Source organism: Drosophila busckii, chromosome 3R (assembly GCF_011750605.1).
Source record: "Drosophila busckii strain San Diego stock center, stock number 13000-0081.31 chromosome 3R, ASM1175060v1, whole genome shotgun sequence".
Classification (NCBI taxonomy): Eukaryota; Metazoa; Arthropoda; class Insecta; order Diptera; family Drosophilidae; genus Drosophila; species Drosophila busckii.
In genome coordinates this window covers 16,159,000-16,173,786 of record NC_046607.1, presented here as the reverse complement: position 1 = coordinate 16,173,786, position 14,787 = coordinate 16,159,000, and the positions used below count along the sequence as shown (strand labels likewise).

At 38.7% G+C, this 14,787-nt stretch overlaps 6 protein-coding genes across 6 annotated transcripts; 3 read left to right on the top strand and 3 right to left on the bottom strand.

Annotated features, from left to right (window-relative positions):
• Positions 1 to 127: 127 nt before the first annotated feature.
• Positions 128 to 6,244, top strand: LOC108603429. The gene is made up of 3 exons (XM_017992248.2): positions 128 to 885; positions 4,226 to 4,917; positions 4,978 to 6,244. Exons 1-3 carry the CDS (start codon positions 222 to 224, stop codon positions 5,512 to 5,514), a joined length of 1,893 nt encoding a protein of 630 aa, XP_017847737.1. The 5' UTR covers positions 128 to 221; the 3' UTR covers positions 5,515 to 6,244.
• On the bottom strand, positions 6,108 to 7,338 carry LOC108602161 (mitochondrial pyruvate carrier 1). The gene is made up of 3 exons (XM_017990194.1): positions 7,237 to 7,338; positions 6,857 to 7,171; positions 6,108 to 6,653 (listed from the first exon to the last, which is right to left on the bottom strand). The coding sequence occupies exons 2-3, from the start codon at positions 7,029 to 7,031 to the stop codon at positions 6,493 to 6,495; spliced, it is 336 nt and encodes a 111-aa protein (XP_017845683.1). The 5' UTR covers positions 7,032 to 7,171; positions 7,237 to 7,338; the 3' UTR covers positions 6,108 to 6,492.
• Positions 7,339 to 8,009: 671 nt separating this feature from the next.
• On the top strand, positions 8,010 to 8,412 carry LOC108601926. Its single transcript, XM_017989902.1, has one exon. It carries the CDS (start codon positions 8,020 to 8,022, stop codon positions 8,308 to 8,310), a length of 291 nt encoding a protein of 96 aa, XP_017845391.1. The 5' UTR covers positions 8,010 to 8,019; the 3' UTR covers positions 8,311 to 8,412.
• Positions 8,409 to 10,623, bottom strand: LOC108601924 (S-phase kinase-associated protein 2). Its single transcript, XM_017989901.1, has 5 exons — positions 10,486 to 10,623; positions 9,374 to 10,247; positions 8,906 to 9,311; positions 8,689 to 8,848; positions 8,409 to 8,629 (listed from the first exon to the last, which is right to left on the bottom strand). Exons 1-5 carry the CDS (start codon positions 10,542 to 10,544, stop codon positions 8,443 to 8,445), a joined length of 1,686 nt encoding a protein of 561 aa, XP_017845390.1. The 5' UTR covers positions 10,545 to 10,623; the 3' UTR covers positions 8,409 to 8,442.
• A 186-nt stretch (positions 10,624 to 10,809) lies between these two features.
• Positions 10,810 to 12,255, top strand: LOC108602361. Its single transcript, XM_017990461.1, has 3 exons — positions 10,810 to 10,955; positions 11,198 to 11,421; positions 11,479 to 12,255. The coding sequence occupies exons 1-3, from the start codon at positions 10,891 to 10,893 to the stop codon at positions 11,937 to 11,939; spliced, it is 750 nt and encodes a 249-aa protein (XP_017845950.1). The 5' UTR covers positions 10,810 to 10,890; the 3' UTR covers positions 11,940 to 12,255.
• Positions 12,256 to 12,929: 674 nt separating this feature from the next.
• LOC108601631 (glutathione S-transferase 1-1) lies at positions 12,930 to 13,893 on the bottom strand. The gene is made up of 2 exons (XM_017989530.1): positions 13,888 to 13,893; positions 12,930 to 13,799 (listed from the first exon to the last, which is right to left on the bottom strand). The coding sequence occupies exon 2, from the start codon at positions 13,793 to 13,795 to the stop codon at positions 13,151 to 13,153; it is 645 nt and encodes a 214-aa protein (XP_017845019.1). The 5' UTR covers positions 13,796 to 13,799; positions 13,888 to 13,893; the 3' UTR covers positions 12,930 to 13,150.
• Between the last annotated feature and the right edge of the window lie 894 nt (positions 13,894 to 14,787).

Sequence of the window (14,787 nt, the reverse complement as noted above, 5' to 3'; positions counted from 1 at the left end):
ATCAATAGCCACGTTCAAAATGGCATTCAGCGTCGAAGTCCCAGCCAGCCAGAATAGGCCCAAGAGCGAATCCAACGTCAGCAACAATAGCAACAGCAACAGCAGCAGCAACCACATTTTTGCAAGCTTCACCAACGATTATCAGAGCAACTACTCCGATTATACTAACGGCACCAACGCAAGCAGCAACCAGTGCGGAAAATCTCAAAGATATAATATTGATGATCCGGGAGCCAGCACAAGCCAAGGAGGAGGCAACAAGCAGCAGACAAGTACCGAAGCCCAAGAGCAATCAAGAAACGGACTCAAGCTCCAGAACTTACTCAAGCAATTGCAATTGCTCGCAGAAGAAAACAACGCAAACGGAATTAACGACAATACCAATTGTTATAAATTCGCAAACGAATCCGCGAATCATATTGGTCAAGGTGCCCAGCAGGAGCAGCAGGGCAGAGCAGATAGCGCCTCGAACGCGTCTTATAAGAATACCCTTTTTACCAGGCTCGGTACCAACACCGCCGCCAATGAAACAGGCTTTGCCTACAAAGAGCAATTTAGTAAACTCTACAACTTCGGCGACAGCATCCCCTATCGCGACTCGGAGCTCGCCGACACCCCATCACCGCCACCAGCCCGAGCAGTTCTCCGGCAGTTGCAACTCTTTAAACCAAGTCGCGAGCGACCCGACCACAACAGCACTAGGTTCACCGACTTTGAATACGGTGATGGTGAATCAAACGGTAACGGTTTCGAAGACGCCCAAGACATTGGCGTCCATGGCTGGTATACAGCTGACAGGTGCCGACATGCAGTCCCACCAGGATATGAGTGGAGCAATGCCTACTGCTACAGTTGAAGAGATAGATGTTCCGGTGTTCATTGATGGTGAGTACTGTGTTGATGTGTGTATGTGTGTAATTTGTACCAAGCACTCTCTCATTACTGTTCCACATACTAAATATTTGAAGCTCAAAAACAATCAGTTAGAGAAAGAGTCGGATAGCAGGCATTGAACATCGCCTGGTTTGCTGGCATACGGTGCCCCCGCCGTATGGCTGGCAGTCCGGCGCTCTGTTCTCTGCCCATGACGTCGAGGTACATTACCACTTGGTGACTAAGGCGAAAGATCACAGTGCAATGACCCATTCAACAATGAAGGTGACTTCACAGCAGTCACAGCAGCAGTTTAAATAGAGTAAAAGTTCTATGCCCGCATATTCGTTGTTGCGGTTGCTGGCCCCCTGACCTGCCTCAACATCGAATCTGCTGCTAAGAACGATATATATTATACAATCAAATTCGTCATTGCAATTTACATTCATTCAAGGATATTAATATCTTTAAAATTTAAGCATTTCAAGCTGTGCCACTTTAAGTTTCGCTATGAGCTGCGATTTATGTTGAATTTTATTTGCAAGGTTACGTTGCTTTTTATTTGTCAAGCAAACAAATATTTTTCTTTTCATTCTTTCAGTTTGCATATAGTAAAAATATATGTATATATGTTTGCGTATCATGCGATTTTCAGTTATTGCAAAGATGAATCATCAAGCAATTTAACTCTGATATATGTACATATATATATCGAACCACTAACGTGTACCAAACAGCAGTAATATATAATATATCTATATTATAACCTGTTCTTTTTCACTCTGCATTTGTTTTTGCTAAAAACTGAACTATGCGTATAAATGAAAAATGTTAAGGCTGTACCCATTTTGCACTGTTTTTGAATAAATTAAATATACATATACATATGTATATGTGTTAAATGATTTGAAAAGTTCTTATCGCGGCACAGCAGCTTCTTTATTTTATTCTAGTTGAAAATGAAAAGTATATAGTATATACGTGTCTATAGATAAACAAAGTAGCAAAGATTTGTGAATCACTTTTGTCAGTTAGTTACAGTAATTGCGCATTTAATGCGAACAAATTACACGCATACAAAAGAAATAAATGTAGATGTCAGCCACGTAGCTTTGGGTGCATATTTATAACTAGAAGTATGTTATATCACAGCTTATACATTTTTATAACCATATATGGTATTAGAAACCTTCTTCACTTTGTGCTGAACCCATAGCATACATCCGTATACCTAGACGAGTTTTAAATTTAGAATGATGTACATACAAATGTATGCTTTATTATTTATTTTATTTAATTAAACATTATATATGCTATATGCAAAAAGTATAAAACTCACGTGTCAAGTGCAATGAACACGGCTGACTAATGACCTAAATACATCGATTTCCTTATATACATACATCATAACAATGCATATTTGCATCGCAGGCTGATAAAATGTACATACATATATATATATATATGTACATACCTTTGATGTATGCAACTTGCATCATCCCAATTTTTATTGATACACGTGTAAATTTTCTTAAATGTAACATCAATTCATTAGTTTTCATTGTTGTGAAATTCGATTAGCATGATGATGTGCAAAAATATGAGAGAGCACCAAAACAGAGAGATAGCTGCTGCTGCTGCACAAGAACAAGAAATTGAGAGCGAGAGAGAGAGTGAGACCAACAACAACACTTGTGGGAGTGTTTATGCTTGTGTGTGTGTGCTTTGCCTTGATCACACATACATTCTATTGCTGTCTCTTGTACACACTGAGAGCGGGACAGCTGATTGCATAGCCGGCCGGCTGCATGCAGAACATACATACATAGATATGCTTCATATATGTAAACACAATGCGTATACGCAGCGTATAACAGTTTTGCAGCCAAACGTTTACATCAAAAAGCAAATGAATATGTATCGATTAAAAGCAAATTATGCCAATTAGCACAAATATTTAAAAACAAAAATATCAAGCAGCAGCTGCTTAACGTTTTTATGTATTTACATCAATATGTTCATACATTTTTATTTTGCCATTTAGTCGCGAACTTTCCTCGCTCTGATGAAATTATTATTGAGCATGTATTAGTGCAAAAAAGCAGCCCAAAACTAAATACAAACATAAGCTGTTAACATGGCCTACGGGCCGTCAAATACATATGCAATTGTCCCAATCAGACATATGCGTGTGCAAGCGAGACAACAATAGTTTGCGCGAGAGCGCACACTTGTTGAACTCTATTCAGTGTGAGGCAGGTTGTGCACATGTATTTGTGCCCTCTCTCTCTCTCACGATCTCTCGTTGCTTGCGCTGTTTAAAGATACAAATTCATTCAGAGTTCAGCATTGGCAGCGTACGGATCGTTTATACAAAGCACCGCATAAATCACAAAGTATCTGCAGTCTGCAAAAGGTGAATATTTACCAAAGTGCATTTAATTTCAATTAAATATACTTGTCTTTAAAATACATGAAATTATTTTAATAGTTTTTGGTATTTTTATGACATTAATTGCATTTCTTTTGTCTGTTTTGAGTATCTTACTACATTTGTTTTTATTTTGTTTAAATTTTAGCCAAATTTCAAGCAGCACAAATGTTAAAAATAAATGTGACATTTTTAATATGAACAAACATACATATATATGTATGATTGTTAACAATAACAATTGACAATAATGTAGCAATTTTTTTTAATCAATAGCCAAAGGCACCAAAAAATTCCTGTAGACAATTTAAAGTTCCTTTAGACAAACGTTTATAACACAAAATTTCAACCCCTTAGTGAACAACATTGCGCCGCGAACATGAACGATCATGTCCAAGCACTTGCGTTTGTATACGTATACCGTGTATACATATGTGTGCATGTATGTGTGTGTTGCGCGCGCTCAAACAATGTGAGTCAACACTCACCGATTTGCTCTCAGCCACCGGCTGATTTTACAGCTGTGCATAGTCAATACTAGAAATTTAACCTTTTCTTTTATTTAATTTATAATTAGTATGTTTTTATTTTATTTCATTATTTTTTTCATATTTTTATTATTATTTATAAAGATTTTTGCAACTTTGTTAGACTTTTTTGTTGTCTGCCGCTCAAATAAGAATTTCACAACAAATTCAGCACAGAGCGAGAAAGCAAATCAGCCAGCAGTACCTAAACATAGCTAGTTGTCTCTTTCTCGCACGAGTTTAAGACCTAAAAGTATGCCGCAATAATTTCGAAAATCAAAATACATTCAAATGTTTAACTTTAGAAATCTGCACAACACGCATCTGCATTGCTGATCGTTTAAACTATTTATTTTGTTTTTTATTATTAACAATTTGCTAATTTTTATCGTAGAATACCTGCAAGAACTAGAAGCATCGTCAAAGAGCAGCTGCAGCAAGATTGAAGAAGATAACGAAACAGAGATTTGTACCGAGACGGATATATTTGACTTTGACTTTGACATAAACCTGATTGCCGAAGATTGCATTGAGCAAAAGGAAATGGATCAGTGCAGTCTGGATATGGATATGGATAACAACAACAGCGACATTACCAACATAGACCTTATCAAAATGGATGACCTAGAATTTAAGCCCATGGTGGATGGAGAGGAGGCAGCCCTTGACATTGGCTCCATCTGCAATGCCATACTCATTAATAATAATCAATACGACGATATTTCGCTGCACAACATGCTGACCAGCTCTGAGGATCCAGTGCTTGGCACCTTTTCACAGACATCAATGCTGAGCGGCGATCCACACACCAAATGCTTCGACGAGCTGCCCCTGCTGAGCGATGAGACCAGCATGGATTATAATTACAACTACAGTCAGACCTCGTTGGGCTTCAGTCAACTGGAGGTAGCTTGCGATGATCTGTTCAGTGTGCAAACCGTTGCTGCTGCTGCTGTGCCAGTTGCACCAGCAATGACACAGAAGCGTTCAGCTCTGCGTTTGGATACAAGCAAACCAACAGCAGCTAATCTAACAGAAGCAATTAATACACCCGACATCATAGCAACAATTGCAAGCTGGCTTGAGGTAAGCATTAGCATAAAGCCAATTAATATGCATGTTACTAAACTTCTGTTTTACTTGCAGCCCAATTGCAACAGCAACATTAGCAGCCAGGAAAATATACTTAAGGAACTCGTCACAGCAGAGGACAACAACACGTCCACCTCATTCAATGATTTCTCAGCACCAAATACGCCGTACAGCGTCAACTCAGCCAGCACATATTATTCACTAGCACCAGCCTCTCATCTAGATGTAGTCACAGCACCCAGCTCACCAGCCTCCGTAGCCAGCGTTGCCAGCAATAAGCGCAAGCGTGGCCGTCCCGCCAAGGATCACGCCGACGGCCCCGATCCGAAGCTCATCAAGGCCATGTCGCCCGAGGAGGCCAAGTCATACACAGATCGCATTAAGAATAATGAAGCTAGCCGCGTGTCGCGTCGCAAGACCAAACAGCGTGAGGACGAGGAGAAGACTCAGGAAAACGAACTCCAGCTTGTGAATGATCAGCGTCGAGCCATACTGCAGCGTCTAACGACGCAAACGCAGAAGCTGCATGATTTTCTTAAACGTAATCACCACAGCAATAGTACCTATGTTAGCCCGCAGCTGAAGCAGTGAGATTCTCAAACTATCATTAATGCCATAGTTAAAACTTTCGTACCTCTCGATTGTCGCATATTGCGATGCAGAGCATCCTAGTGCTTAAAAAGTCATCCATATTATTATAAGTTAAGGTCGTCGCTGTAGTTTGTAGAGCCACAGAAAAAAAACCTACCCATAAGAGGGTATTACTTTAATCAAAAACAAAAAACAATTGATTTGTATTAGCCTTTAAGTTTATTATACTTACGCGCCAATATATTGTATGCGCTTGATTTAAAAATTTTTTTACTATATGTACGCTATTATGTTTGAAATTATAAAATTTTATGCACACGTTTTATTTTTTAAACTACGTTTTTATACTAATTGTAAACGTCACAACTTATTATGAATATGTGCAGGCTCGGTATACGAAAGAGCTGTTAATTACAATTAAATATATAAACTTTTAGAACACAAAAAAATGTTAAAAAAATAATAACCGCAAAAAAATGTTAACATAGTTAAGAATGCGTAAAATATATTATATGAAAACAAATTATTTACAATAACAAAATAAAGCTCATGCCAAGTACATGACAAAAAACCCAAAAAGATAAAGTATTTTGTTTTAGCTGTGTTAGTTTATTAAAAAATTTGACTATACATAAAATTTCGTTTAACAGCCCAAAAGGAAATTAGTTCTCCGATTTAAATAACAACACCAAGTTTACTTTTTCTACGGGTCGAAAGGTTAGAAAACAAGCGAAGCGCGCAACTAAGTTCTGAGGCTTTTAGAGTTAGTAGAGATTCCAGCCAATTTTAAGTGGCCGACAAGTGCAGCAATTACTGTTGGCAGTGTATGCAAATTTGTTGACGCTGTGCGTGTCTGCGTTAAGAAAATAACATTAAATGTCATCATCGTCATTATTTTGGTTGAGCCTCATTTTGCTTGTGCAAATATTGAATTAGTGTCACGCAGGTAATCTGATATAGTTGAACGCCTCTCGCTGCTTACGCTGACTTTTCCTTTTCGCCATAGGTGTAGTTGAGGAAGCGCATGCCCTGTATGGACTGCGCGGTGGCATTGGTGGCATGGCAAGCAAAGAGCAGCCAGTTCCTTGGCTGCACCTTGTAGGCGAATCTCATGAAGATGCACGAATAGAGCGTCAGAGCTGCAAGCAAATAATGTACATTAATAAAAGTGTTATGTTAATGTAATTATAAGCTTATCAACATCAGCTCACTCCGACAGTTCTTTAGCTTATCAGCGAGCACGCGCTGTGATTAACATTTGCGTACATATCATAAACCAAAGTGTCTATGAGCTAACGTGATTGGAAAGTTTAGCACAAACAGCAAAGCCAGTTTAGCTTACCCAGTGTCATTTTGCCCGAGATGAACTTGGGGCTCTTTTGTGTATCAGCTAAGGCTGCTATGGGTATACCCCAATTGGCAACAGGTCCCCAAAAGTGTGTGCTGAGAAAATAATCGCGCCACTCATTGCCTTTGCTCTTGCTGGCGGCTGAGGCTAGTCCACGTCTAATTGACATATTTACTGTGACTTCGTTGGCTTTTGATTGGAATTATATGCGTCTGCGAATTAGCAAGCTCAAGGTCTTACAGGTTGTTGTCGTTGATGTTGTTTTCTATTTCGTTGTTGTTGTATTCGATTTGTCCAAAGATTTGATAGCTATTAAAACATGGAACTCAAAATGCTTATATTATGCTTTAAACACTTAAATTTCGACTACTGACTTTGTGCACAGTTAAAAGTGTTTTGAGCGTACTAGATTGAGGCACAATAATCTCAAAGTTACATAAATTTTTGTAGCGATAAAGAAAATAAATACGCTGCCAAGTAACGAGTCACAAGTGTAACATATGTGGCACAGGGTGTATCAAGTATGCAAAACGTAAGTAGAAAGTAACTGTGACTACAACTTTTATTCAATTATATAATTAAGTACTTAATTATTATATTTTTATTTGTTTTAAATAAACTAAATGTATAAAAGCACGCTGTAAGCTTTTTACAATTTTCATAGTTTTAAGAGAGATTCAAAAATAAATAAATAATTATTTCTAGTGACAGCGATCGCCATGCATGAAAATAACGTAGCGCCAAAATTTAAATTCTTTTCCTAAGGGAAGTTTTAAAGAGCTTAGCTTATAATAAAATTAATTTTTGTTTTAAATATATATGCGTGGGCTTCGCCAAAAGACTTATAGACCAGCACCAATGATGCAGCTGTCTTATGTATCTTTGAAAAACAATCTATATTAACATAAAGCTAAATAATTATTTATCTGTTTAACTCTTCTCGAAGTAAACAATGTAAGACAGAACATGTTCAAGTTGTACTTATGTTAAAAAACTTTTCCTGACGCACATGCAAGTAAGTATATAGACATATAGTTGTTACCAATTACTAAAAGCATTTTCTGGTAAGCACTGCACTTGATAATGGCCATGAGGTAACTATAAAAAGTGAAGCTGCTTGCAGAATCATTCATCAGTTGAAGATTTGTTGAAACAGAATGAAACTACAGTTTGCACTTTGTTTTGTTATCTTGGCAGCGAGCATGGCCAATGCCTATGATGGTGATGGTCAGCCAGGCTGCAAGACGCAAGAAGAGCTGGATATTGGTGTATTCCGGGATAACTGGGATCCTTCATCCTACTGGAAATGCGAAACAATGGACGAGCCCGCCACCAAAGTGCGTTGTCCTACAGAATCCGGCTTCATGGATAGCCTGAAGGACTGCGTCAACTGGGAAGAGTGGCAGTGGGAGAAGCCAGTGGCACCACCCAGCGAGGTAGATGCGTAAGGAAAGCACAGTTGCCTAAATGGAAAGCTTAATGTGGATTTTAATTATTGTCAGTTCAATTGAAATAATTAAAATAATAAAACAGCACTTGGCGGTTTATATACGCAATTATTTTATATTTTAAATGGAAGCTTAGTCACGTGTGCGTAGACCCCAAATGGATGTGCGACGAGTACCTACTGTAGGTCGTCCTACAGAGCTATGTATAAACTTATTGATGCCGATTTTGGGCATTTGCTTCTCCAGCACTTCCATGGCGGCCTCCGAGAGCATACCAAAGATATCCAAATACGTAAGCGATGACAAATTTTTGAGTGCACTGTACAGTAGTGAACAATATATAAGTAATTAGTTTATAAATTGGAGCTGAGGACTTACATAAAGCTAGTGGCGGGTATGAGATAACAACGTGATACAGATAAATACTCTAGCATATTAAAGCTCATAATAGCAGTAAGCGCTGCGGGCGTCAAGCTGTTGCAGTCCGAAAGATCGAGCTCCAGCAGCTGTGGACAACGTTTCTGTAGCGTGGCAACATCTAAAAAGGAAATAAGTGCATAGTAAATAGCTTATGATAAATAGTTACAGCGCTTACGTGAGTCAAAGAGCACGCGTCGGCAGCCGGCGACGTTGAGGCGTATGACATTGGACGGTATGTGTGTCACCAGCGCAGTAACCGCATCAGCACTCAAATCAGTCCAAGATATATTCAAGCTATTCAGCTTAGGCAGCGATTCCATTAGTTGACGCACGCTATGCGCTGTCAAGCCAACAGCCATGGATAGATTAAGCGTCTCTAGTGTCTTATTTTGTGCAATCTCTTGACAAATTTCATCATTGAGCTCAACATGTTCCAGGCTAAGCTTACGCAGCTGTCGACAATGCGCCATCAAAATTTGCAAGGAGTCGAGCGATATGGTAGCCAGACTTAGGTCCAAATATTGCAGACGTGTGTGAAAGTCCACGTCGCTGATTGCATAGCTAAAGGCAGGCTCTTGTATCTAGGAAAGTAAAGTAAGCAGATTAAAACTAAGCTATGAATTAAATATATGTCAAGACTTACATCTGCCTGCGCTAGACGCAGCACGGGCACACCGCGTCGCACTATTTGCTCAAGCGACTGTGGGCGCAAGGTGCGCATGCCCAAATCCATACGATTCCATAGCGTCTCATCGCGCGCACAGCAATTGAAGCGACGACAAACAGTGGCTATGCGCAGCAGCGTCTTCTTGGGCAGCCACTTGAATATATCCAGAATAATCTCATCGGAGAGTCTCTCAAAGTAGTTAATGCCGCTGCTTATGTGTGCGCTCATCATGGGCGTGCGATAAACAAAGAAGTTATCCGTAGATGCTGCACGCGGCGTAGTTGCTGGCGTTGTTTTCTTTTGGGCACGCAGCAGTGCTTGTTTGCTGGTGGAGGGCAGCAGATTGAGAGGCGTCTGTTGCTGCACTGGCACCTGAGGATCGCTTTGATTATTGCAGGTAACTGTGGCCAACGGATTTCGAGTGCGTTTGCTAGGCGAGTTGGAATTGCTGCCGCTGGCACGTTTGATTTGCGCCAGAGAATGCAACTTTTCAGCGGATTGCATTAGGAGGCGCCCCTGCGCATCCTCGCTGAAGACCTCCACAAGCGTAGTGTTATTAATGCTGCTGCTGTCCAGCGTAGAGCTGGTTGAGTTCAGACTTAAACGCGACTGCTGATGAGACATACGCGGTGCATTGGTGTAGGGCGTCGTCTCGTTGGAGTTCTCATCGCTAGTGGCGCTTACAGCGAGCGCTATGGCCGAAAGAGCCGATGAGCTGCTCTCTTCGGAGTCCAACATGCCTATGCCCATCTCTTCGAGTGCGTCGTATGTCAGCACTGATGGCGAGGAGCTGTGTCCGTAGTACGATGATGACTTCGTTGCACTACTGTTCTTACTTGTTGAACGTTTTCTGTAATTGTGCAAGCGGGAGGCATTAATTAAAAGTGCTCAGTGCGCTGCTGGCTCAGCATGGGTCAAGCACCTTTCATTAACATCGGTGGCCCCATTTCAGTTTGAACTTTTTTCTTATACTACGATATATGTATTATTTGTCTTGTGACGTCACTTAATAATTCGCGCCTTTTGCTGACCGGCAGTTTGTGTGCAATTCTCTTTTGCAATTGTTAATGTTGAGCAAACATATTTACCTTGAAACTGGACATAGATTTTCAATATTTTCGGCTGCTCTGTGCTTGCGGCTGCTCATATTTATTAACAATTTCACAGATTTCTCTTTTCGTCAAGCACAAATTACGCGCTATTTCTATAAGCAATTGCTAGTATATTTAAAGTATATACCAAAAATTAGCGCGTATTTACTACAATCATAATGTGTGAGTAGTGAAGCAGTAGGCAAATGCAATAGGAGCGAGCGAGATGCACATGTTGAAACTTCAAACCGGAAATAAGCGAGTATCATCCACAATAATATCGTGTGAGTAAAAGTTACAAGACTTATCGATGGGCCCATAAAAAATAAACAAGCAGCCTGAGTTTGTGAAATTAATTGAGATTTAAATAATTTAACAAAATTCATATAAAGCTTACGGTAAATGTCATATAGAGCAACAACTATAGCTTTGTTAGCTGAAAAACAGCCTCAAGTTGCAAGAATAAGGTAAGATTCGCTGATGCTGTTTTGCTATTTTTGTTGTTGCCTTTGTGCTGCACTTTCTTTGTTGTAACTATGAGACTCCCGCTGTCGCTGTGCGATTTTGAGCAGGGCAATGACTTAAGTTTTATATTTGCTACATGTGAAAATCTATAAAAGTAAACATTTGTCAAAAACTTTCTACGCATCTGTGTAGTTTGTGCCTGAAGTCATTCGATCTGATAAAGTGACTCTTGATTTTTTTATAGCTATAGCAAAATGAGTATACGCACGCGTGCACTGGTCTTCTCGACATTCTTTGGCAGCTGCATTGCCATTGGCCTGTTGCTGACGGGTATGACCACCAACCATTGGATACAAGCTTATCCACGAAAAGGAAACTCAACTCTCAAGGGCGAGGTCAATATGGGCCTGTTCGATAGCACACATCATTTAGATTCTGGCTTTGGCGTGCGCAGCAAACAGGTGGATGGTAAGTACAAGTAAAAGATGCGATATATAGCAATTATTAAATCAAATGTATTTGCAGTTTATTCATTTATACGCACGGAACATGGTGATACTAGCTCTTCGCTCTGGCTACTTACCACGCTGGGCACTGGCTTTGGTCTACTTGCCTGCGCTGTGGCTGCCATAGCTGCTGTGCTTAAGTCCGCATCGGCTGCTAAAAAAGGCGGCACCATGTTTCTGCTGCTGGCGTCCAATATTGCAGCTGCAGTTACGCAAATGATTGCATTTGTAGCCTGGCTGGTGCAGTTCTATCAGTATCTTATACAAAATGTGCTTATAGCTGAGCATCAGCAGCAGCACTGGTACAGCAATGGCCTAGCGCATCTGGGATATAGCTTCTATCTGGTGGTTCTATCCACACTTGTTGTCTTGATTAATATCACAATACTGCTGTATGCCAGACGTCGCGAATACCGTCATCGCCATCGCTCGGAGCCCGAGACAAAGGACAAACATCAAGCTAATATTATGCTATACTAGACGGTGTCAGCAACACATAAACCTTAATCCTGTTGTAACCTCAAATGAGAATTGAATCTCTCACGTAATGTAATCTCGGGCCTATATATACATACTTGTGCCTTTACTTAATAGTGTTGCCCCTTGTATGCCACATGATCAATATCGAATACTTAATTGAATCTACAAGTTAACCATATAATTTTCTTAGTCCATAAGTGAATATATATTATATGTATATGTATTTTAAGGCAAGTCTGAAAAGCATTTCAATTGCGCAAACTTGCGCCAACAAAGAAACGCACTTGTATCTCTATATACAAATATTGCATTTTTATACTCGAATGTATTTTATATACTCTTTTCTTATATAAATATTTATTGATTTATTATACAAATAAAACAAAGTCATTATTAAGTTAAAACAATTGAAAGTGATGTGATCAGTAAGAGAATTTTAAGTGAAAGTACGCAAGAGCAATTTTAAAATAAGCAAATCTCATCTTACTCTTTTCAGCATCATCATTCGTTGTTATGAGTTAAGGATGGCCATGACCTGGAGCAATTATTCCGAAGTCCAGTAAATTCAGCCCTGCCAGATAAAACCAAGTGCAATGCTTAATTCTTTCATTAATAAGAAAACCAAGTGCAATAAAAAAAAGCAAACATACATAAATACAACAGATTGTGTTATATTCAAGCTAAGATCCGGTTCAAGTTCATAGTACTGTTCATATCAATAGACTGTATTTCATTTCAATCAACATCTGCCAGTCAATGACATATGAAAACGAAAATATAATCACTTTCATTTAGGTTTTGCTTTGCGTTAAGAAATGATGACATAGCTTATAATAAATAAAAAAAAAAACCAACTTATCTAGTTTTATGCATATTTATGTTTAATATGTGTATAAATGACAATTTACACGTGCTAACAATTAACTAAATATTCTTTTCAAAGCACAACAATCAGTCAAAAAAGTTATGTACACAATAGATAGATTTATTGATTTTCTTGTGGAAATTATATATTTTAAACCAGCTAAAGTGAGCCTCAGTTTTTGTTAAAGAGTTATATAATAACAATGATAACCATAGCAATTTTTGATTTACAAGTGTAGGTGCTTATCTTATCTTGAATTATTAGCTATAGGCAAATATTGTATTTCTATCAATTTACAACCTGACAGCAAATACAATGTTGAATCTATATATAGCATATCTGTACATTATAGCTGCGACAGATATAGCTTCTTGTAATACAAGCAGCCCTCCCAGTTTTCTTCCCAGCCGGCTGCTTCCTTCTTGGTTAACTCGTACCAATTGGCTACATTAATATATTTGCTGAAATCATAGCCAGTTACCTCAAAGGTGGACACTGTAGCCAGCAGCGCATAGTCTGCCAAAGTTAACTGATTTCCAGCGGCATACGTGGAGCCTTCTAGCAAAGTGTTAAAGGCCTTAAAAGCAGCATCAATACGCTTAAAGTTGTCTGGATCAGCCGGCTTCTTCACATCTTCAAACAATTGTGGATAATAATAATAGACATAGCTCTGATACAAGGTGCCCAAATCGAAGAAGAGACGCTGATTAACCACAGCACGCAACTTTAGATCCTTGGGATACAGAATATCATCTTTGGCAAACTTCTCTACGAGATATAATAGTATAGCGCGCGATTCCCACAAAGCAAAATCTCCATCCACCAGTGTGGGTATTGTATGCTGTGGATTTAGCTTGACAAACTCGGGCTTCAAGTGATCCCCAGCATCCAAATCCACTTGCTTGAGGTTCAAATCAATACTCAAGGCCTTGGCTACCATCAGTATGGAACGACAAGGCGCCGAATATGTCATATAATAAAAATCTAGCATTGTGCTGAAATTACAGAAAATTATAAATAAACAATAAACTGCTTCACTGCTATGCTGATGTGAAATAAAGTAATAAATATCCCATAACTTACAGCAATTTATGAAAATTACGTGACGTCCGCTCTACTGTGCGCAGTTATAGAGACTAAAGAGAATGCATTGCACTTTTGCAGTTACATGGCAACCAGCATGTGCTTAAGAGTTTTTTGTAATTGCACTCTTACAAAATCTCTCTCTTGCGTTGCGAAGAGTTAAGCACAAGCTTAAATTAAGCAATTTGAAAACCACAGCAAATAGACTTACAAATAACTTGTCTTCTAATTGTACACAATTTAAATAAAAATTATTTTACTTATAAAATTTATGGTAAAACAACATAGATTAATAAAGCTTACTTTAACCATTTCAGGTGACGTTGATTTAGCGGCCGGCAATTGTCACGTACCAATTGCTAGTACTAAATACATATATAGTATGTGAATTGTAATAATAGACATAGCCCAAATCAAAACAGAGATATTAATTCACCCACAGGAATTTAATTGACAAACTCATGTTTTAAATGATCATGTTTTAAATTGCATTCCAATAAATTGCTTGAGATTCAATGCAATACTCTTAGCAAAGAGTAACAGCATTGTGCTGCAATTTTATAAATTTGTAAGTAAACAATAACAATTTTATAAATTGGTAAATAAACAATAAAAAGCTTCAGCCGTGGAAACAAATATACCATAGCCAAAGCAATGTCTATTAAAAATGACGTGACGCTCGCTCATAAAACTAAAGAGAATTTTACACTCGTATAGCAGGCAGCAACGATAAAAAGAGTGCGCAAAACCACAAAATCTCTCTTGAAGTGCAAAAATAGAGGCAGAGTGATATTTATATGCACAAAGCTTGAACAAACGGGTGTGTCCGCAGTAAATGTAAATTGCGAATCATATATAAAGTGTACAAAGTAACTGTTTTGTAATAAAAACAACAAGTTT

What these genes read in the sequence shown, in the direction of transcription:
- LOC108603429 (XM_017992248.2), top strand. Translation starts at nt 222, where the DNA reads ATGATCCGGGAGCCAGCACAAGCCAAGGAGGAGGCAACAAGCAGCAGA. An exon ending in TGTTCCGGTGTTCATTGATG is followed by an intron (nt 886 to 4,225) that starts GTGAGTACTGTG and finishes TTTTTATCGTAG; the next exon opens with AATACCTGCAAGAACTAGAA. An exon ending in CAATTGCAAGCTGGCTTGAG is followed by an intron (nt 4,918 to 4,977) that starts GTAAGCATTAGC and finishes TTTTACTTGCAG; the next exon opens with CCCAATTGCAACAGCAACAT.
- LOC108602161 (XM_017990194.1), bottom strand. Translation starts at nt 7,031, where the DNA reads ATGTCAATTAGACGTGGACTAGCCTCAGCCGCCAGCAAGAGCAAAGGC. An exon ending in CTCGGGCAAAATGACACTGG is followed by an intron (nt 6,654 to 6,856) that starts GTAAGCTAAACT and finishes ATTTGCTTGCAG; the next exon opens with CTCTGACGCTCTATTCGTGC.
- LOC108601926 (XM_017989902.1), top strand. Translation starts at nt 8,020, where the DNA reads ATGAAACTACAGTTTGCACTTTGTTTTGTTATCTTGGCAGCGAGCATG.
- LOC108601924 (XM_017989901.1), bottom strand. Translation starts at nt 10,544, where the DNA reads ATGAGCAGCCGCAAGCACAGAGCAGCCGAAAATATTGAAAATCTATGT. An exon ending in ACGCGTGCTCTTTGACTCAC is followed by an intron (nt 8,849 to 8,905) that starts GTAAGCGCTGTA and finishes TTTCCTTTTTAG; the next exon opens with ATGTTGCCACGCTACAGAAA. An exon ending in ATACCCGCCACTAGCTTTAT is followed by an intron (nt 8,630 to 8,688) that starts GTAAGTCCTCAG and finishes ACTACTGTACAG; the next exon opens with TGCACTCAAAAATTTGTCAT.
- LOC108602361 (XM_017990461.1), top strand. Translation starts at nt 10,891, where the DNA reads ATGTCATATAGAGCAACAACTATAGCTTTGTTAGCTGAAAAACAGCCT. An exon ending in CCTCAAGTTGCAAGAATAAG is followed by an intron (nt 10,956 to 11,197) that starts GTAAGATTCGCT and finishes ATTTTTTTATAG; the next exon opens with CTATAGCAAAATGAGTATAC. An exon ending in GCGCAGCAAACAGGTGGATG is followed by an intron (nt 11,422 to 11,478) that starts GTAAGTACAAGT and finishes ATGTATTTGCAG; the next exon opens with TTTATTCATTTATACGCACG.
- LOC108601631 (XM_017989530.1), bottom strand. Translation starts at nt 13,795, where the DNA reads ATGCTAGATTTTTATTATATGACATATTCGGCGCCTTGTCGTTCCATA.